At 38.3% G+C, this 17,668-nt stretch overlaps 1 protein-coding gene across 4 annotated transcripts in view; it reads left to right on the top strand.

Moving 5' to 3' along the window:
- Positions 1 to 17,668, top strand: part of Map3k20 (mitogen-activated protein kinase kinase kinase 20) — a 219,875-nt gene that overhangs the window by 81,743 nt on the left and 120,464 nt on the right. For all 4 annotated transcript variants that reach the window (XM_070020747.1, XM_070020767.1, XM_070020757.1 and 1 more), the window contains exons 4-8: positions 1,782 to 1,883; positions 6,566 to 6,631; positions 8,772 to 8,800; positions 9,504 to 9,641; positions 16,148 to 16,234. In XM_070020747.1, the coding sequence (XP_069876848.1) occupies positions 1,782 to 1,883; positions 6,566 to 6,631; positions 8,772 to 8,800; positions 9,504 to 9,641; positions 16,148 to 16,234 (422 nt within the window). The remainder of the gene's footprint in view (positions 1 to 1,781; positions 1,884 to 6,565; positions 6,632 to 8,771; positions 8,801 to 9,503; positions 9,642 to 16,147; positions 16,235 to 17,668) is intronic.

Genomic DNA, 17,668 nt, shown 5'->3' with positions numbered 1-17,668 from the left:
GAGTACCAAAGTTCAGACACAAACCTAAACTAGTGCAAAGAAGATCTGGTGGCATGACTAACAGATAAACACATGCCTAGCCAGTATGAGTTCAAACTATGGTACTACATTTTTTAAAACGGGATTACAAGATATGCTAGAATTGTACCCTATTGATTATGGCACCAGAAAAAACATAATGCAAAAGCTAATATCAAGTGTTGGCAAAGATGTGGAGAGACTGAAACCCTCATTTACTGCTGCTGGCATCATTACATGATACAGACTCTTTGCAATGCAAGCTGATAGTTTCTAACCTTGCCCTGTGACCTACAATTTTACAATCTGACAGTTTCTAAACTTGCCCTGTGACCTGCAATTCTAATCTCAGTAATATGTGTATCCAAGAGAAATGAACACATTCCCCCTGCAGACTTGAATGTCCATTATTCATAATAACCTCAAACCTGGAACAATCCAAAGGTCTGTCAGCTAGTAAATGTATATCCATACAAAGGAATAAAATTCATCTACATAAAGTAATGAAGTTTAGCTCCATGCCACAATGTGAATACACAATGAAAATACTACATTTAGGGAATGAAGTTAGACACCAAGACCACAGTTGGTATGGTCCCATTTGAAGCACCCTGAAAAGGCTAAGTTGTAAAAAGGGAAGGCAGCTCCCAGGACCAGTGTGAGGACTGGGAGGAACGCTGGGAGGAGTTAGGGATAGTAAGAAAGATCTAAGACTGTGTTATGGTAGTTACTGCCCAGCCCTGGAATTTCACCACTGAGATCTGGTGGATTTTATGGCATGTAATTTTACTTTAAAGCCATTTTGAAAGGAATTTTCTCACTTTCTTGAGGTTTTGTCCTGAAATTTGGAAAACTCTGTAACCAGGATTTGATTCATTGACATGGCTATATACTCTGATTGAACATTATTTGTCATAATAATAACTTTTTAAAGAAATATCTATTTACATACCTGTGATTATTTCCAGTACATTAATCCACACCTTTTTATGTTTCTCAGTTTCAGCTAAATAAATGGCTTTTGATTCTCCACTGAAGTTTTCTGTTCATTCTGTGGCAGCCTTGTCTTTGATAGACCTTTTTCTAGGATGACATTAACTTTTTTTTTTTTTTTTTGGCGTGGTGAGGGGGATGGGTAGTGCTGGTTCTGGGGCTTAAACTCAAGGGCCTTGCACTCTCACTTGGCTTTTTTGCTCAAGGCTGATGCTTTACTGCTTGAACCACATCCCCAACTTTCAACTTTGTGCTGATTTATTGGAGATAAAAATCTAACAGACTCTTCTGCCCCAGCTGGCATCAAACCTCTGTCTCAGGATTTTAGGCATGAACTACCAGTACCTGGCAATTTTTAATTTTTTACTTTAATTTTTATTTATTTATTTAGATATTTGTTGATCATGGGGCTTGAACTCTGGGCCTGGGCACTGTCCCTCAGCTCTTCAGCTCAACACTATCACTCTACCACTTGAGCCACAGCACCACTTTCAGTTTTCTGGTGGTTTATTGGAGATAAGAGTTTCATAGACTTTCCTGCCTGGGCTGACTTTGAACCTTGATCCTCAGATCTCAGCCTCCTAAGTAGATAGGATTATAAGCATGAGCCACTGGCGCCCGTCCCCAGCAATTTTTTAGAAACTTTGTTATATATAATTTTGATGTCTTTTCCTAAGGTCTCTAACATGTTTTTTCAATAGAGCTATGAAATCCTATTTCTGAAATGTAATTTGGTTTTAATTATGTACTTCTTTGTCCTTTTAAACTAGAATATGCTTCTCTGGGGTCGCTGTATGATTACATCAACAGTAACAGAAGTGAGGAGATGGACATGGATCACATCATGACGTGGGCCACCGACGTAGCCAAAGGTAATGCTGCCTTGCCGTATCCTACAGAATTCCTATAGAATTGGCACATGGAGATTTATGTCAGAAAGCTTCTTCTGTGTCTTTAGATATTCTTTTTGTTTAGGCCACCAACTTACTGAACAGATATTTTAAAACGTATTTTAGGTCATTGCCTTTCTACTCCTGAATGCCTTTTCTGTCTCTCTCTCTCTCTCTCTTTTCCTTCTTTACTTCAACTTGGACAAAACCAGCAAACCCAGATTAGATATTTTTGCTGTTTCTCTGACGTAATCGATAAACTTGCTTAACGTATCAAATGGGAAAAAATATCAAAATTCTGTTCTTGTTCTGGAAGTCTCTAAAAAGTCTCTGGAAGTATCTAAAAACATAATGTGTCATAGGATTAGTACTCTTCATTTTGTATACAGAATAATATAATAGTAACCACTTTCTAAAAATTTTTAATGGTTCTACCGTATAAAAGTGACTCCGATTTTATTTTGTATTTAATGTAAGCTTGGATACCACCCTCGGAAATGAAATATTTTTTAACACACAAAATCTCTAAACAAGGTGCCTAGTTCTTTTCTCTCCACAAATTCCAGCAGAGACTCATGCTTTCTAAAGCAGTTCAAATTCCATTTATTTTTATCTTTTTTTTCCATTTTCCTAACTGAACAGTTTGGGGTTTTATTTATAACCATCATAGTTGCTTTGGAAACAACTTGATCTGAGTAATGAGTGCTGATAGTTACATTTGTATTCTAGCAACCTCTAGGAAGCAAGTGTGTCCATATTTTACTGGGGCAATTAACTTCTTTGCATCTTATTACTTCTTTCTCTACAAACATCTCTTTACAAAGCAAATATAATGTTCCTTGGCATTCTGTAAGGGGAGTAGTCCAGGCTTTGCTTTCACTGCAAGGCAAAGCCACACAGTGACTTCCAGAAATAATAGTTTTTCTTTGGGTATATTTCCTTGACTATTTTGTTTCCTCTGTACCTGTCATATTCTTGAAAAGGGTCTGTGGGGGAGAAAACGTTGCTTTCAAAGTTTTATGTAAGATGCTGCTATTGAATGGTAAATTATTATAAGAAAAGTAAGCAACCAGAAGCTGGTGGTTCATACCTGTAATCCTAGCTAGTCAACAGGCTGAGGTCTGAGGATTGTGGTTAGCAGTAGCCTGGGCAGGAAAGTCCATGAGACTCTTTAATCTTCAATAAACAAGGAGAAGGCCAAAAGTAGAGGTATGACTCAAGTGGTAGAATGCATGCCTTGAGCTAAGGGGTAGTGCCCAGGCCCTGAGTTCAAGCCCCAGGAAAAAGGAGAAGGAGAAAGAGAAGGAGAAGGAAGAAGAAGAAGAAGAGGAGGAGGAGTTGGAGGAAAAGGAAGAGGAGGGGGAGAGGGAGGAAGAAGAAGAGAGGGATCAAGGAGGAGTGGAGGAGGAGGGAATGGGGGAGACAGAGGGGGAGGGATAGCACCTAGGCCCTGAGTTCAAGCCCCAGTATGAATAAGAAAGAAGAAAGAAGATGGAGGAAGAGAAGGAAAAAGAGGAGAAGAAGAAGGAGGAGGGGGGGAGGAAAAGGGGGAAAAGAGGGGGGAGGGGAGGGGGAAGGGAGAGTAACAACTCTATGTTTAGGATGGAATACTCAAAAGCTTTGGTTGGGTTAATGAACTTAATCATGTATTCATGTATCAAGCATCCCAAATCAGCCTGAAAATTTCATAGTCTTCAAGACAGTTTCATGAAACATCATAGTTACTTCTTGGCATCTCAGGAACTATTGGGAGCTGCCTGCAGCATTGAGGAAATGTACTATACTTGCATAATGTAAATGTACATGCGTGCAGTCCTTGTCTTGGGGCACTTTACCTTACAGACATCAACTTGTGTGATTGCTCAGGCAATGACACCTCACCATTTATTATTCAATGGCACATAAGATGGAGGGACAGCAGACAAATCAATTGCCATGGGCCACTGTTCTTCCAGCTGTGCTCCACCTCAGGCCCTAAGTCCAGGCATGTAACAACACCACCCACCCCTGTGCTGCCACATTATCCCTGACCAAGGGACAAGTCTCTTGGCTCCAGAATAGCTCTGCCATCATCTGAAGTTTCTCAAGAGGACTGGCACTGTGCAGGGAAGAGAAGAAACAGGATTAAGTAGCGAACTGGAACCAGAGGTCCTGAATAGGAGAGAAGAACAGGAGTAGATCCCCTGAACAGAGTCCAAACCTGAAAAAATAATAAAGTCCCTCTGGCATGATTGGTGAGTTGATCTGAAAGACAAGTGCTAATATGCTTGGCTTCAGCTGACAAGAGGCTTATCTATGTAAGTCATATGTAACATTGAAAAATCCTTTTGGATAATCTATAAATGGAGATGATCTATAAATGGAGAACGAAGTCAATGCTTTTGGAGTGACTTCTGCCCTATAGAAGGTATAGAAGTTAGAGATTAAGTAGGAAAACTTGACTTTGTTGACCCTGTTTCAAATCTAGCCTGTGCCTTTCAGTTTGACCAGGATTGAAACCACTGAAGTAACAGTATGTTGAGAAATCAAAGAATGAATAATTCATCCTAAATAAGAGCTGACTCTTGCTTTTTTGAACTAGGCATTCCTCAACATCATCGCTGTTGACAGAGTATAGCCTCAAATCGAAAAAGGATTCTCTTCCTTGAAGAGTATGGGGGTGGGCCACAAAGACATCTGAATTTACTGCAGACCACACTACACTTGGGGCAGATCAGCCTGGATCTACAAAATCTCCCCATATCAAATATTTTAAAGGAACTTTGAGTATCTGATGAAAATATTCTTCCATCTTTTTATTTAAATTTTTTTTTGTTGGTCATGGGGCTTGAACCTAGGGCCTGATCAGTCTTTTTAATGGTTTGTAATAAAAACAAGAGAGGTAGTTCTACAAGAACATGGAGGAGGTTTTATTTATTTTTTGTTATATTAGAGTTTGAACTCAGGGCCTCATACTTGCTCAGCTGGCACTGTCACTTGAACCACACTTCCAGCTCTGCTTTTCTGCCAGTTTTTTCATGATGGAGTCTGAACATTTTTTTCTGCCCAGGTCTTTTTTTCCCCTGCAGACTTCTAGTCTCCTGAGTAGCTAAGATTACAAATGTAAGCCACTGGCACCCAGTAACTTAAATAGAATTTTTATATGATTGCAATTACTATAGCAATAATGTGCTAAATTCTGTATAAGTATGTTTGTGTGTGTATGACTTCAGCCCTGTCCAGTATATATACATACATACATATAAAGGTATGTGTATACACACAATACACACATACATGTACACAAATAAGTTATGGTACTTTTTCTTATAGTAATCTGCCATGAGGAAGAAAGTACCTTTATTTTAAGCTTTCATACTTAAATCATGGGTTTTGAAATCCTTATTTGTCAGCAAATACTGAAAGTGTTTATTTCTACCTCTACCAGTAGTTAAATAGTCTTCCTGAAAAATCATTCAGGAATTTGGTTCTAAACAAATTAGAAGTAATTATGACATCGCATCATAAAGTTTGTTAAATGCTACTCAAATTGCAGTTTTTCCAGTTTGAAATATGTAGGACTTCGTATTAAATGAGATTCCATGTATCCCAATTATACTTTGCTGAATACCACTTAAGTTGCCAATACTTTTGTTAACTTGTTTCTTTTCATTGATATTGTTATATAGCATGGGTTTCCTTTTTTAATTTTTTTACTCTTTCATGATTTCTCAAAATATAATAACCTGAACAGGAGAAGAGTTGATCATTAATAAATTAACCTTTATAAAATTAAAATGTCCTATAAATGTTAAAAACCCAAACCTAGTTATTAAGTTAACGTGTATGGATAGATCATTATTAAAAGAGACCTGTTTGATTTGGTGGAGAGAGAGACTATTTTTTCATTGTTCAGAAAACAGAACTTAAGAAATGAAGGGAGAGGAAGTATTTCATTAAAAAAAGTTTGTTTCTTTATTCTACGTGAGTAGATAGCACATAAGTACAGAAAGAATCAAACATTTTTGAACATTGCCCATGCAATATGTCTTTTATAAAGTGTAATTTTTATTTAAAATAATAAAACTTGTTAACTTATATATTTATTTACAGGAATATCATGAATGATAAAATAATTAGAGATAATTTTGTTTGTGTCAAGACATTTTTGTGAAGATAATAAAATATTTAGTTACTACTATGTATTTTTCCATCAGAAGATCACAAAACCCTTAACTAGCCATAACTAATCAATCCTCCAGCTCCTCACCCCTACCCTGTCTTTGCTCACAGCTCTTTTGAATGAATACAGAGAAAGTGAACTAAGCTGCAATTAGATAACTGTGGCCATCCAGATGAAAACTGACCACCTCGTCAAAACTTTGGCAGATATAGAAGGCCCTTCCTAGCATAATACCTTAGTTACAGAGCACCAATTCTGGTAGTTACTAAAGCTATTTTCATGAAGATTCTAAAAGATTAGGTGTCCTGATTAGGTATTTTAAGAAACTAGCTCTATTCCCAATCAAATTGCATATAAATTTTACTAAAATTATATGACTAATGTAGAACTCTATGGTGTTTCTGTTACAAATACCATGGAAGAATAGGATATATGGATTTAGTTTCTGCCACAGAGTTGCTGGGAAATACTAATAGGCCTTTTTTCCTTCTTGCATGAAAAGGAATGCACTACTTACACATGGAGGCTCCTGTCAAGGTGATTCACAGGGATCTCAAGTCAAGAAATGGTAATGTAGTCATATGTGTTTTCTTTTACCTGTTTCTCAATAAGTGTCATGTACCTGTACATAGAGATAAGAATGGTGCTTTCTCTTGTAACTTATAGTTTGACTTACCATGAAATCTTTCCACTTTCAGTAAATATCAGAAATCAAAATATTAGTTGAAGAAGCTGCCTGCTGCTCTGAAGTATGAATAGCACAGACTGTGTATATTGGATTGATTATGTCTCTTTTTTTTCTATTATAAGAACTGTTTAGCTGATACCTTTCAGCCAAATTTTTAACACATCTCTGTTTTCTGAATGAGGTACTGCTAGGTCAGAGTGGACACAAGTGTATTTTTAGTCTTCTATTTTTAGATGGTTCTCTAGGCCCACAATCTTGAGTTTTGTTACTCCTGAATTGTATGGTGAAAAATTCTTCATGTCACTTGTGCCCATTTCTTGGAGAAGGGCCCCCAAATGATTGGCATGCTTGTGGGTTTCTTCTCTCTGTTCCCCCGGAGTTTATTTATCATCCTGGAGTGTATATTTTGGAGTGTGAGCATTTTAAAATAACTTGGAGGATTAGACATTACCTCCAAGTAGGAATGGTAACAGGATTTCTTCCATTACATCATTTCAGAGTTATTGGAGAAAGGCAATAGGATTATTTAGCTTGAACAGAACTAGTTAAAGAAACAACAGAGTGGCTACTTAAAAAGTAATTGGGGGCTGGGAAGGTGGCTCAGTGGTAGAGCGCTTGCCTTCCATGCCTGAGGCCCTGGGTTCGATTCCTCAGCACCACATAAGCAAAAAGAAAAAAGCCAGAAGTGGCGCTGTGGCTCAAGTAGTAGAGTGCTAGCCTTGAGCTGAAGAGCTGAGGGACAGCGCCCAGAGTTTAGGCCCCACGACCGGACTCCCCCCCCCAAAAAAAATAAAAAGTAATTGGATGGGGGTGGGGGGACAACCTTACTATCAATGAATAATTTCTGTGCTTTCTAAATAGTTCTCAGTAATGAGAAGAACCATTGGTTTTCTTTTTTATTTTTTAGGAAACCTTTAGACCACTGAAGGTAAAATGGATATTTGCTAGTAGTGTGGTCCTTAGAATAGGTAGTGAGGACAAGGAGATGAAGAAGACCCAGGGATGTACCTGATGTGGGATGGGAAGGCCAAACAGGGAAAGTTGTTAGCAGTTGCTACTCATCAGTGGTCCCACAGCACACACAGTAACCCTATCAGGTGGCTCTACCTAGTTATCCTGCCCTCTTCCAGGTCATCACTTAGCCTTTGCCTCTTCTTAAACAGAAGCTTCCTGGAACTAAACACTTGTGAGACATACTTGGCTAATGGGAACTCATTAGGAAATAGTCTAAAATCTACTAGGATGTATCAGAGTTGTATGAGTATAAATTTTCAGTTACTGCTCAGAATTTCAATCTAAAGGAATCATTTGACTTTAGTATATTCTAAATCTTCCATAGGAAATTAGTGATTAATTAAATCAATAATTAAGCCCATGATTAATAAAGGAAAATGTTAGCCAGGCACTGGTGGCTCATGCCTGTAATCCTAACTACTCCAGAGGTTGAGATCTAATTACAGTTTAAAGCCAGCCTAGGGGAAGAAACGTCTGTGTGAATCTTACCTCCAGTTAACCAGAAAAAAAAAACTAGAAGTGGTAATGTAGCTGAAATGGTAGAGCACCAGCCTTGAATGAAAAACCCAAGTGAAAATTGAAGGCCCTGAGTTCAAGCCCCACTACAAGCACAAAAATAAGTAAATAAAATAAATGGAAAATATCAATTACCCATATACACAGCATGAAGGTTATATAACAGCACTATTTTTTAAATACTATAGCTTGTGAGGGGGGCATTTTGTGGTGGTACTGGGGATTAAACTCTGGGGCTTTATAGGTACTAGGCAGGCTCTGTACCACTTGAGCCATGTCTCCAACCCTATGTATTTGATAGGTATGCATATATACTCACAATGAAGGCATCTAGGCTTAACTTTTTGTGAATTTTCCCTAAGAGAAGGAAGAAGACTTTAATTTTCTATATTCTATACTTTTATATTAAAGCTGGATATAATAGATTCTGCTTTTGTTTAGTATACAACTATTCAAACAAAATAATGATAGTCATATCTTTTTTCTTTAGTTGTTATAGCTGCTGATGGAGTATTGAAGGTAAGATTCTCTCCTTTAATTTAAAAAATTGATAGGGCTGGGATGGTGGCTCAGTGGTAGAGTTTTTGCCTCACATGCATAAGGCCCTGGGTTCAATTCCTCAGCACCACATAAGCAGAAAAAGCTGGAAGTGGCGCTGTGGCTTAAGTGGCAAAGTACTAGCCTTGAGCTGAAGAGCTGAGGGACAGCGTCCAGACCCAGAGTTCAAGCTCCACGACCAACAAAAAAAATAATGAGTTAAACAACCAGGCGCAGGTGGCTCACACCCATATCCTTACTACCTAGGAGACTGAGATCTGAGGATCAAGATTTGAAGCCCACTGGGGCAGCAATGTCCCTGAGACTTATCTCCAGTTAACCACAAAAAAAAAAAAAAAAAAAAAAAAAAAAGCCAGAAATGGAGCTGTGGCTCAAGAGGTAGAACACTAGCCTTGAACTCAAGTCCAGTGCCCACACCCTGAGTTTAGGCCCCAGGACACTTTCTCTCTCTCTCTCTCTCTCTCTCTCTCTCTCTCTCTCTCTCTCTCTCTCTCTCTCTCTCTCTCTCTCTCTCTCTCTCTCTCTCTCACACACACACACACACACACACACACACACACACACACACACACACAAACTTGTGGTTAATTTCTGTTCATTTCAGTTTTTCATATTCCCATATTATAGGGCAGTAGGAAGCTGATTCTGGTTCTTCTGTTCTCAGATCTGTGACTTTGGTGCCTCACGGTTTCACAACCATACAACACACATGTCCTTGGTTGGAACTTTCCCTTGGATGGCTCCAGAGGTTATCCAGAGTCTCCCTGTGTCTGAAACCTGTGACACATATTCCTATGGTGTGGTAAGTTTGTTTCTCATTTCTTATTTTCCAAAGTACATACATAGAGCAATCAGCCTAAAGAATAAAGATGGTACCATCTTAACCTAGTTTCACTTGAGATATGACTGCTCTTTCTGGAGGCATGCCTAGAGCAGGGGCACAGGAAGAGAACTTCCTGATTGCCAAAATGTTCTGATCACTTTTATGTATCCAAGTTATTTGAGAAAAAGAAAAAGAAAAAAATTAGATTGAACTTGAATTCATGTTGGACCTAATGGACTCTATGCAGTGGGCTTTTTTTGCTGGGGGGGAAAGAAGCCTGTAGACTGTTTGTGTAATTCAGTGGAGTTAATCAGTTGGAACAAGTTGTCTTTGTAATCGTTGCTTAAGTGCTAACAGACCACTAACAGATCTGCCAAAGTGAGTTAATAAATAGGAATTGTTTGAGTGTCAACCATGAAACTGCTGTATGAATTTCTAAAACTATGGAAGAAAATTACTTGGGACAAGATGGCCTTGCACAAGCAATGCCATGCTAGGAAGTAATAATGGCTACCTGAGAGGTGATTCTAAGGTGCAACAAGAGAACAGAGCAACATCAAGTATAGAACCATGAGGTGGGGGAGGATGATCTTTGAAAGGAAAGAGCATGGAAAGACCCAGGTAAGAAGCAGGATTGTTCTCCTGCCTTATGAGGGAGAAAGAAGCCAGGAATGAGCATCATTATTGCCAGAGAAATGAACTTGTTACCTTTCTTTGAAGATAAGTTTTTTCCTAAAATACCATATATACTTTAAAAACTCCAAAGTAGTATTTTTATCTTTTACCTTTATGTCTCGTTCTCCCTCTATTTAGACTCTGTATGGACAGGCTCTCTATTCATATCACTTTTCATAGGATGTTTGCATTATAATAATACAAGAAACAGACTAGTTTGGGCACTCTCTTCATCCTGAACCTGTGCATGCTCCTCCCGAAGGTGCTTGCTGCTGGCTGGAGAGGAGAGTGTGAGTTCAGGTGCACGCCTGTCCCTTCTGCAGTGTCTGGGTATTTATTTCTGTCTGAGATCACTAGGAGGCTTTTGCAATTGACTAGTTTGTTTCTAAATCATAGCATATCCTGTGTATACCAGGGAACCGTACCAGAGATTAATTTTGTCACCTATTGAAAAAGAATAATTTCAAGAATGAAATATATGTTTTAGTTTAAGGCTAGACTAACCTTTAAGACTGGAAGATAATGGTAACATTAATCGCTCTAATTCTGAGTGTTTCTAAGAATGAAAACTATGCATTATTATAGCTAGTACTGAAGTCATTCTCATTGAAAGAAGGAAAAAATAAAGCAATAGTTCTAAAGGAGACTGGATTCTAAAATTATCTCCTATGTCAAAAGTTACTATATCATGCATTCATCTTGTGAAGAAACTGAAAGTGGGAGACTTATTACAATATAAGACTTGGGGGGCGGGGGGCTAGGGATTTAGCTTAGTGATAGAGTACGTGTCCATTAGCATAGGTCCTATGTCTCACAGAATTTTCTGCCTGGGTTGGCTTCAAACTGATTTTCGGACCTCAGCCTCTCAAGTAACTAGGATTATAGGCTTGAACCAGCAGTGTCTGGCGGGCTGATTTACCTGAGTTTGGTTTGGCTTGGTTTTATTAAGGAAGAGATTTAACAAATCTATCAAATAATTTAATTTATGGAAGCCAGCTCTGTAGCTGATGGAGCATTTTAGATGCTAAGTGCTGCCTGAGAATCACATTGCCTCAGACACTGCCACAGGACTATATCAACATCAGATCCATATACATGCCAGAGCTCTTCCCAAACTGCTGAGCACAGATTTCTCCCCAGTGACTTCTTGCAAGCAACTTCTCCCAGGCACTGCTAGCACACACCTGTCATCCTAGCTACTCATGAGTCTCAGATCTAAAGATCAAGGTTTAAAGCCAGAGTGAGGGAGAAGGTCTGTGAGATTATCATCTCCAGTTAAGCAGCAAAAAGCCAAAGTAGAGCTGTGGTTCAAGTGGTAGAACTCTAGCCTTGAGCAAAAAAGCTCAAGGAAGCAACCAGGCCAAGAGTTCAAGCCCCAGTACTGGCACAAACAAAACAAAACCCCAAAAATTTCTGTGTTGAAGTGAGAGATTGGGTCAGAGTTCTGGTTTACATCATGCAGAGAGCTCTTTTGACAGAGCTGTCTTCAGAGAAGTACTTATACATGCTAAATTAATTACAAATAAGAATTCAAGATTATATTTAATGTTGTTGGCCCCTTTCATTCTGTTTGTTCTAAACAAATGCTTTAGTAAAAGAAAAAGTACAAGCCATTCCTGCCAGATTCCCTTGTTTTGAGCAGTGTCAGACTTTTTTACATGAAGAAAGCATTTGTGCTTTCAAAATAGCTATGACATCAATGAACAGGAGAGGATGGTCATTACAATGGGGCTGTGGTTAGGATTTGAAGTTTGTGGTAATATCATCTTTGAAAATTACCTCTATCTAGGGAAAATGTGTCCTTTAATATCCTTTCTAAAGGAGGAGGTTGACCAGGTCGCCTGTGTTAGTAGGAGCATCTGGTTACATACAACATCCCAAAGTTCATTAAGAGCTTACTAAGTTGTTGATTGAGACCTCTCCATGTACAAAGCAGTCACACACGGATGGACAAGATGATTTTTTAAAGAGTTACCCACAAGTTGGAATGTGTTTTTGCTTTTTATTTTTCTGGGCTTTTTTTTTTTCGACTTGCTATAAGAATTTAGTCCCTGCTACACTCTCTTAACAGTACTAGACCTCCCCAGCTGGATAAATCTGTGTTGCTTCTTACAACAACACATGGGAAAACTATCTAGCCGTGGACTGCCTTAAAATAAACACACAGCCAGTGCCAGAAATGGGTCTCATGATCCTTGTTTCTAAGCAGATAAACATTACTATTGTTCCTCTCCATTTTGTAAGAAGGGAGATTTTTGTACACTCTCATGAAAACTTCTCTTGTGGAGAGAGCCAGAAAGTACATTTAGTGTGTAATCCACACACAAAAAAATTAGAAAAGACTTCAGGCAAACAAAAATCATTGAAAAAAAAAATGAACCTTCTGAGAACACAAGGCCGGGCCACCGTCTAGAAACAAAGCCAGCCTAATGACAAGGCAGAAAGGATTAGCTTCTGGAAGCTTCTTAGCCAAAACCCAGTAGCTTAAGACGCAGCCTTTCTTGTTGGAGAGCCCTGTTCCAGAACGAGCTGGGCTCAGGTAATGGCTTTCTATTGTTCTCAAGAGAAAAGGCAGGAGAAGCACACAGCTTCGTCCAAGTTTCTGTTCTGCAAACTGGAAATAGAAATTTTTCTTGTGAGCCCAGTTATGCTCTGAGGACATCTCAATATACAATGAGTTGGAAAATATTTTTAAGGTGAAAGATCACAGTAATGTTTGGCCTGCACCGTCCTCCCTGGTATTCTAAAGCATCATTTAATGTATTTTTAGACTTCCAAGTGACTTCTCAACAAAGTTACCTTTTTTTTTTTTTTAAATGTGCCAAAAGTCATTTTGTTGAATATAGAAAAAGCTATCCTATCTCATTCTACCTACTTTTTGGTATATTTCCAAACCTGGGGAATTAATAAAAGGAAATAATTGCAGCTGGGCACTGGTGCCTCATACTAGCTACTTAAGAGGCTAAGACCTGAGGGTTGTGGTTTTAAGCCAACCTGGGCAGGAAAGTTTATCTCTTTATCTCCAATTAACCACCAGAAAAATTAAAAGTGGCACTGTGGTTCAGGGATAGCCCTCAGGCCCCGAATTCAAATCCCACAACCAACAACAACAGCAAAAAAAGATCTGCATGTTTCTGTAGCTTGATCTTTTCTTACTATAAGCAACTCTCTCCTAAACAGGATCATTGATAATATCTTTTGAATATATTGTTGAGCAGAAAATAATATCGTTGATCAGAAAAAGCTAAGGGATAGCACTCAGACCCTGAGTTTAAGCCCTATTACTGGAACATACATAATGCATGCATGCATGCATGCATACATACATATATACATTCATACATACATACATGAATGAATGAAAGGAAAACATGATAAGATGTGGCACTGGAATCAAGCTGAAGGCTTTGTTGGAGATTTTGAACATGGAAGTTCATGGTGAGCTCATGGATAAGATGATTCCTTGTGGTTTGTTCATCAGCTAGTTGGGTTTTGGTAACTCCTCAGAGACACAAGATGCAAAATGAAATTGTCTTATTTTTTCAGGGTAAGATCTCTTAGAGAAATACAGTTCAAGTCTTATTAGATTTAGGTTACTTTCCAGAGGAGAATGTTGGAATAAACACTAAAAAAGAATAATTTTTTTTTCCTGGTGTTAATTCCTGAAACTCATAATGTTGTACTTTATCCCCACAAAATCCAGTCTTTGCATGTGTGTGCACGCATGTGCACACATGTGTGTGCAATGTGTTTACCAGTCAAACCAAGAAAGGAGGAGGCATGAGGCTGTTCACTAGAGCATTTGGTGGTCTGGAACATTTGATTTATTTAAGGCTGTTTCTTAATTCCCAAACTCTGTAGGAATGCCACTTCTATTCATTTGCTTGCTCTTGCTGTCCTTGCCCCTCCCAGCCCCGGCACCATGGTGTAGTGATTGCAGTAAATTGAAGAGTTTCATTTCCTGCTCAGCCCTCCTGCAGCCCCTCCCCACCTCCTCTGCGCAGGCGTATGGCAGGGTGATTGCGTACCTGTACTGGCTCTCCTCACCCTTTCCTTCCTGGCAGCCATCACTACGCTTGTCTCCTTCTGAGATGCCCCTTACTTTTTCCTAATCACTTGTGTGACTCAGACAGAATTATTCAGAATTATTCAGTAGCTCTTCTGAAGAAGTACCTTACACACTTGATTAAAAGCCCAAAGAAGCTTCAGTGAGTTTTTTTTTCTTCCTGCTTGAGCAGCATCTGCCAGTTTCCCTGATTTTCTTGCTAATTATCTTCATATTAGCCAGCATTCATTTACCATGTTCTGCCTCCAATAAGGTTACATGCCGGCTGAAGAAATAGTGGCTTCATAGTTAAAGGTTTCTAAGCCTTGTTCAAATAAATAGTACATATATCCCATCTACATTCTCACTTAGAAATAGGCTTTTGTGTTTTAAACCAGGAAAATCTAATCTCAGGCTGCCTAATTCTCCTCACTTCCATGGCTCCATGCTAATAAGGTGATACTGTAGTGCATCATCATCTTCTTCTCTAGCTTCTGTGGGCTTAGAGCTTGACCATCATGGTGAGGTAGCAATTACTGTTCTAGCTCTGCCACTTGCTACCTGAATGTCTTTGGGCAGATGTATTTAACTTTCTTCAGCCCTAGTTTCTCACCTATAAAATGAGGATAATGTCTATCGAATAGGATCCATATTGATTATAATGACACATTAAGGTACCTGGAACATAGTAGGTACTCAGTAAAAACTAGTAGCTATTATCATGATTGTTATTGGTCATTGTTTTCACACTTTGCAAAGTATTGGTAGACTCAGACTTTGTATGTCAGAGAGGCATGATGGTACACACCTATAATCACAGGAGTCAAGAGGCTGAGATAGAAGATCATGAGTTTGAGGACAGCCTGAGATGCCTCAAAAGCATTTTTTAAGATAACCATTTATATAAATAAAGTTACTGAGTGTCCAGATGACCATTACTTAGTGTTTACAGTGAAACCAGCATCAGCAGCATTCCTAGCACCAATATACTTTCTTTGGGCAAATGTATTAACATATTGATCTCAAGGACTGCAGAGAGTTGAAATCACGTATAAACTTACATAAGCACAAACATGTATAAGTACTTTTTAGATTATGGTAGAATTAAATTACATTATAGGCACATGAACATGTATTCTTAGGTTGACTTCTTTTGAGGGAAATTTGTCCAAAGCACAAAACTTAAATGTTGTAATCTTGCAAGTATCTACTATTGGGAGGTAGATAGGCTTGCCAGTGATTTGGATTGGATGTTCTATTTATTTATTTATTTATTTATTTTTGATGAGGCCATTATGGAATCTTTAAAAAATATTATTGAATTCTCAGCTATTTTCTTACAGGGAAATGTGACTGAGATTTGAAACTATTGTTGAATTCCCACTTATTTTCTTATAGAGAAATGTATAAGAAATTGAAGTTAGAAATACTTTTGGTTAACAAAATATAAAATCTGATTTGTGAAAACGTAAAATTCTAACATCTCAGAAGATCAAGTTAAATAACTTAGGCCTATTACATAAAATTTTGTCTGGTTCTACATAAACTAAGTTTTTTTTCCTTTACATATAAAAATATAAGAAGTATATAATATATGGAAGACATTCAATGTATGAGCATATATATATATATATTGTTCAAGTTTCTACCAATGGGGTTGGTTATGTCTGACAATTAGATACAATTAATGTTTTATAAAAATTTCAGTAATGTACCCAAAGTATAAAGCACTAGAATAAAAATTCCATTTCCTTTTTTGTTCCAGGTTCTCTGGGAGATGCTAACAAGAGAGGTCCCCTTTAAAGGTTTGGAAGGATTACAAGTAGCTTGGCTTGTAGTGGAAAAAAACGAGGTAAGACTACGTTTCTCCATTCAGGTACATAGATCAGAAAACAGTATTGGGGTTTTGCAAAAGACTTTTTCATCTTCTTCAAATTGAAAGTAAGTTCACGCTTATGGAAAGATTAGCAGTAGGAGCTAACACAAAGGGTCAAAGTGATGTTATTCCTCATGAATGGACCCTTTACATCTAATTGTTGCAGCTTCACGTCGTGATGCTGTAGATCAAAAATTGTACAAGTACTGTACTAGTTTCTCAGTCTCAATTGTAAAACCTAGGGGTTTGTTCTTAGTGATGAAAGAAACCATTGCGTCCAAGGTAGGGGAACAGTTTAACTCCATCTCCCGCGTTTAGGACATCTTTTTTACTGGCCGGGAGTTGATATATCTGTAAGAGACCTTCAGCTACTTCAACTTACCTCTCCCAGCAGGAGTCACTATAGTACAAGAAACTGTCGCTTAGATGAGAATTTCAAAAATAAAAGAAGAAAAAAATAGTTTCAAAAAAGGGAAAAAATTACAGTTTTGCCACCTACGTTGAACACTACATTGAAGATGAGCTCCTCACTGGAATTGGCGAGGCAGTGGCATAACTGTTCGCCTCCTCATGCAGAGCCTTTCCATTTCAAAAGAACTTCAGTGGCGTAAACACCGTTTGTGCTGTGTCCCCAGCCTCGCTTTTCTTCTTGCTACAAATTGAGGCTTTCAGTTAGTTGGACCTATGAGCCTACATCAGAGAACATGGCACATTCATATCAAAGAGAGCAACTACGTTTTGAAAGGTTTAAAATTGGGACTGAAACGCACAGCCATGGAAATTCTCAGCCCCAGGATGTAGCATCCACTATCAAGGTTTTAGAAGAACTTAGATCACGTAATGGAAACCTGCAATTGTCTTTACCAGGCGAAACAACTTGATTTCACAAAAGTTGCTTCATTTCCCAATTGTGTCCATGCCTTCCACAATGAGTTAAGAGGACAACCTTAAGGAAAAAATAATTTCCCAAAAAGCGAATTATATTTATATTTTTTTTAATTCCCTTTTTAATGCTTTAACAGAATTACATTGATCTGCTTCCCATGTGAGCACAGGAATAAGCTAGGGTAATCAAATCACTGTTATTGGTGAGAGAAAGCTATGTTTCTATCTCTTACATCACCTCGTGATTCATCAGGAATTAATGAAATGTTGATGATGGCTGAACTTGATGAGAGAAAGCTGACAATTTAAGAAATGCAAAAGAGTTCTGTGCTCGAATGTACTTCATTCATGGTGTCATGGGGGCTGTTTGGTTTTCATTATATGTGCGAATCATTTGCAGTGTGCTGTTAATAAGACCTCACAACACAGGATAACTATTATTTTTAGGATCCTAGGGCCTACTCATTTCTGTTCTGTTTCTTCTGTCAGTGAGATGATCGGATGTTTAGTTCAGGGTTTACAAAT

This window comes from Dipodomys merriami, unplaced genomic scaffold (genome assembly GCF_024711535.1).
Source record: "Dipodomys merriami isolate MVZ:Mamm:240054 unplaced genomic scaffold, mDipMer1.0.p SCAF_1, whole genome shotgun sequence".
NCBI classification, from domain to species: Eukaryota; Metazoa; Chordata; class Mammalia; order Rodentia; family Heteromyidae; genus Dipodomys; species Dipodomys merriami.
This window is presented reverse-complemented; position numbering and strand designations above follow the sequence as displayed.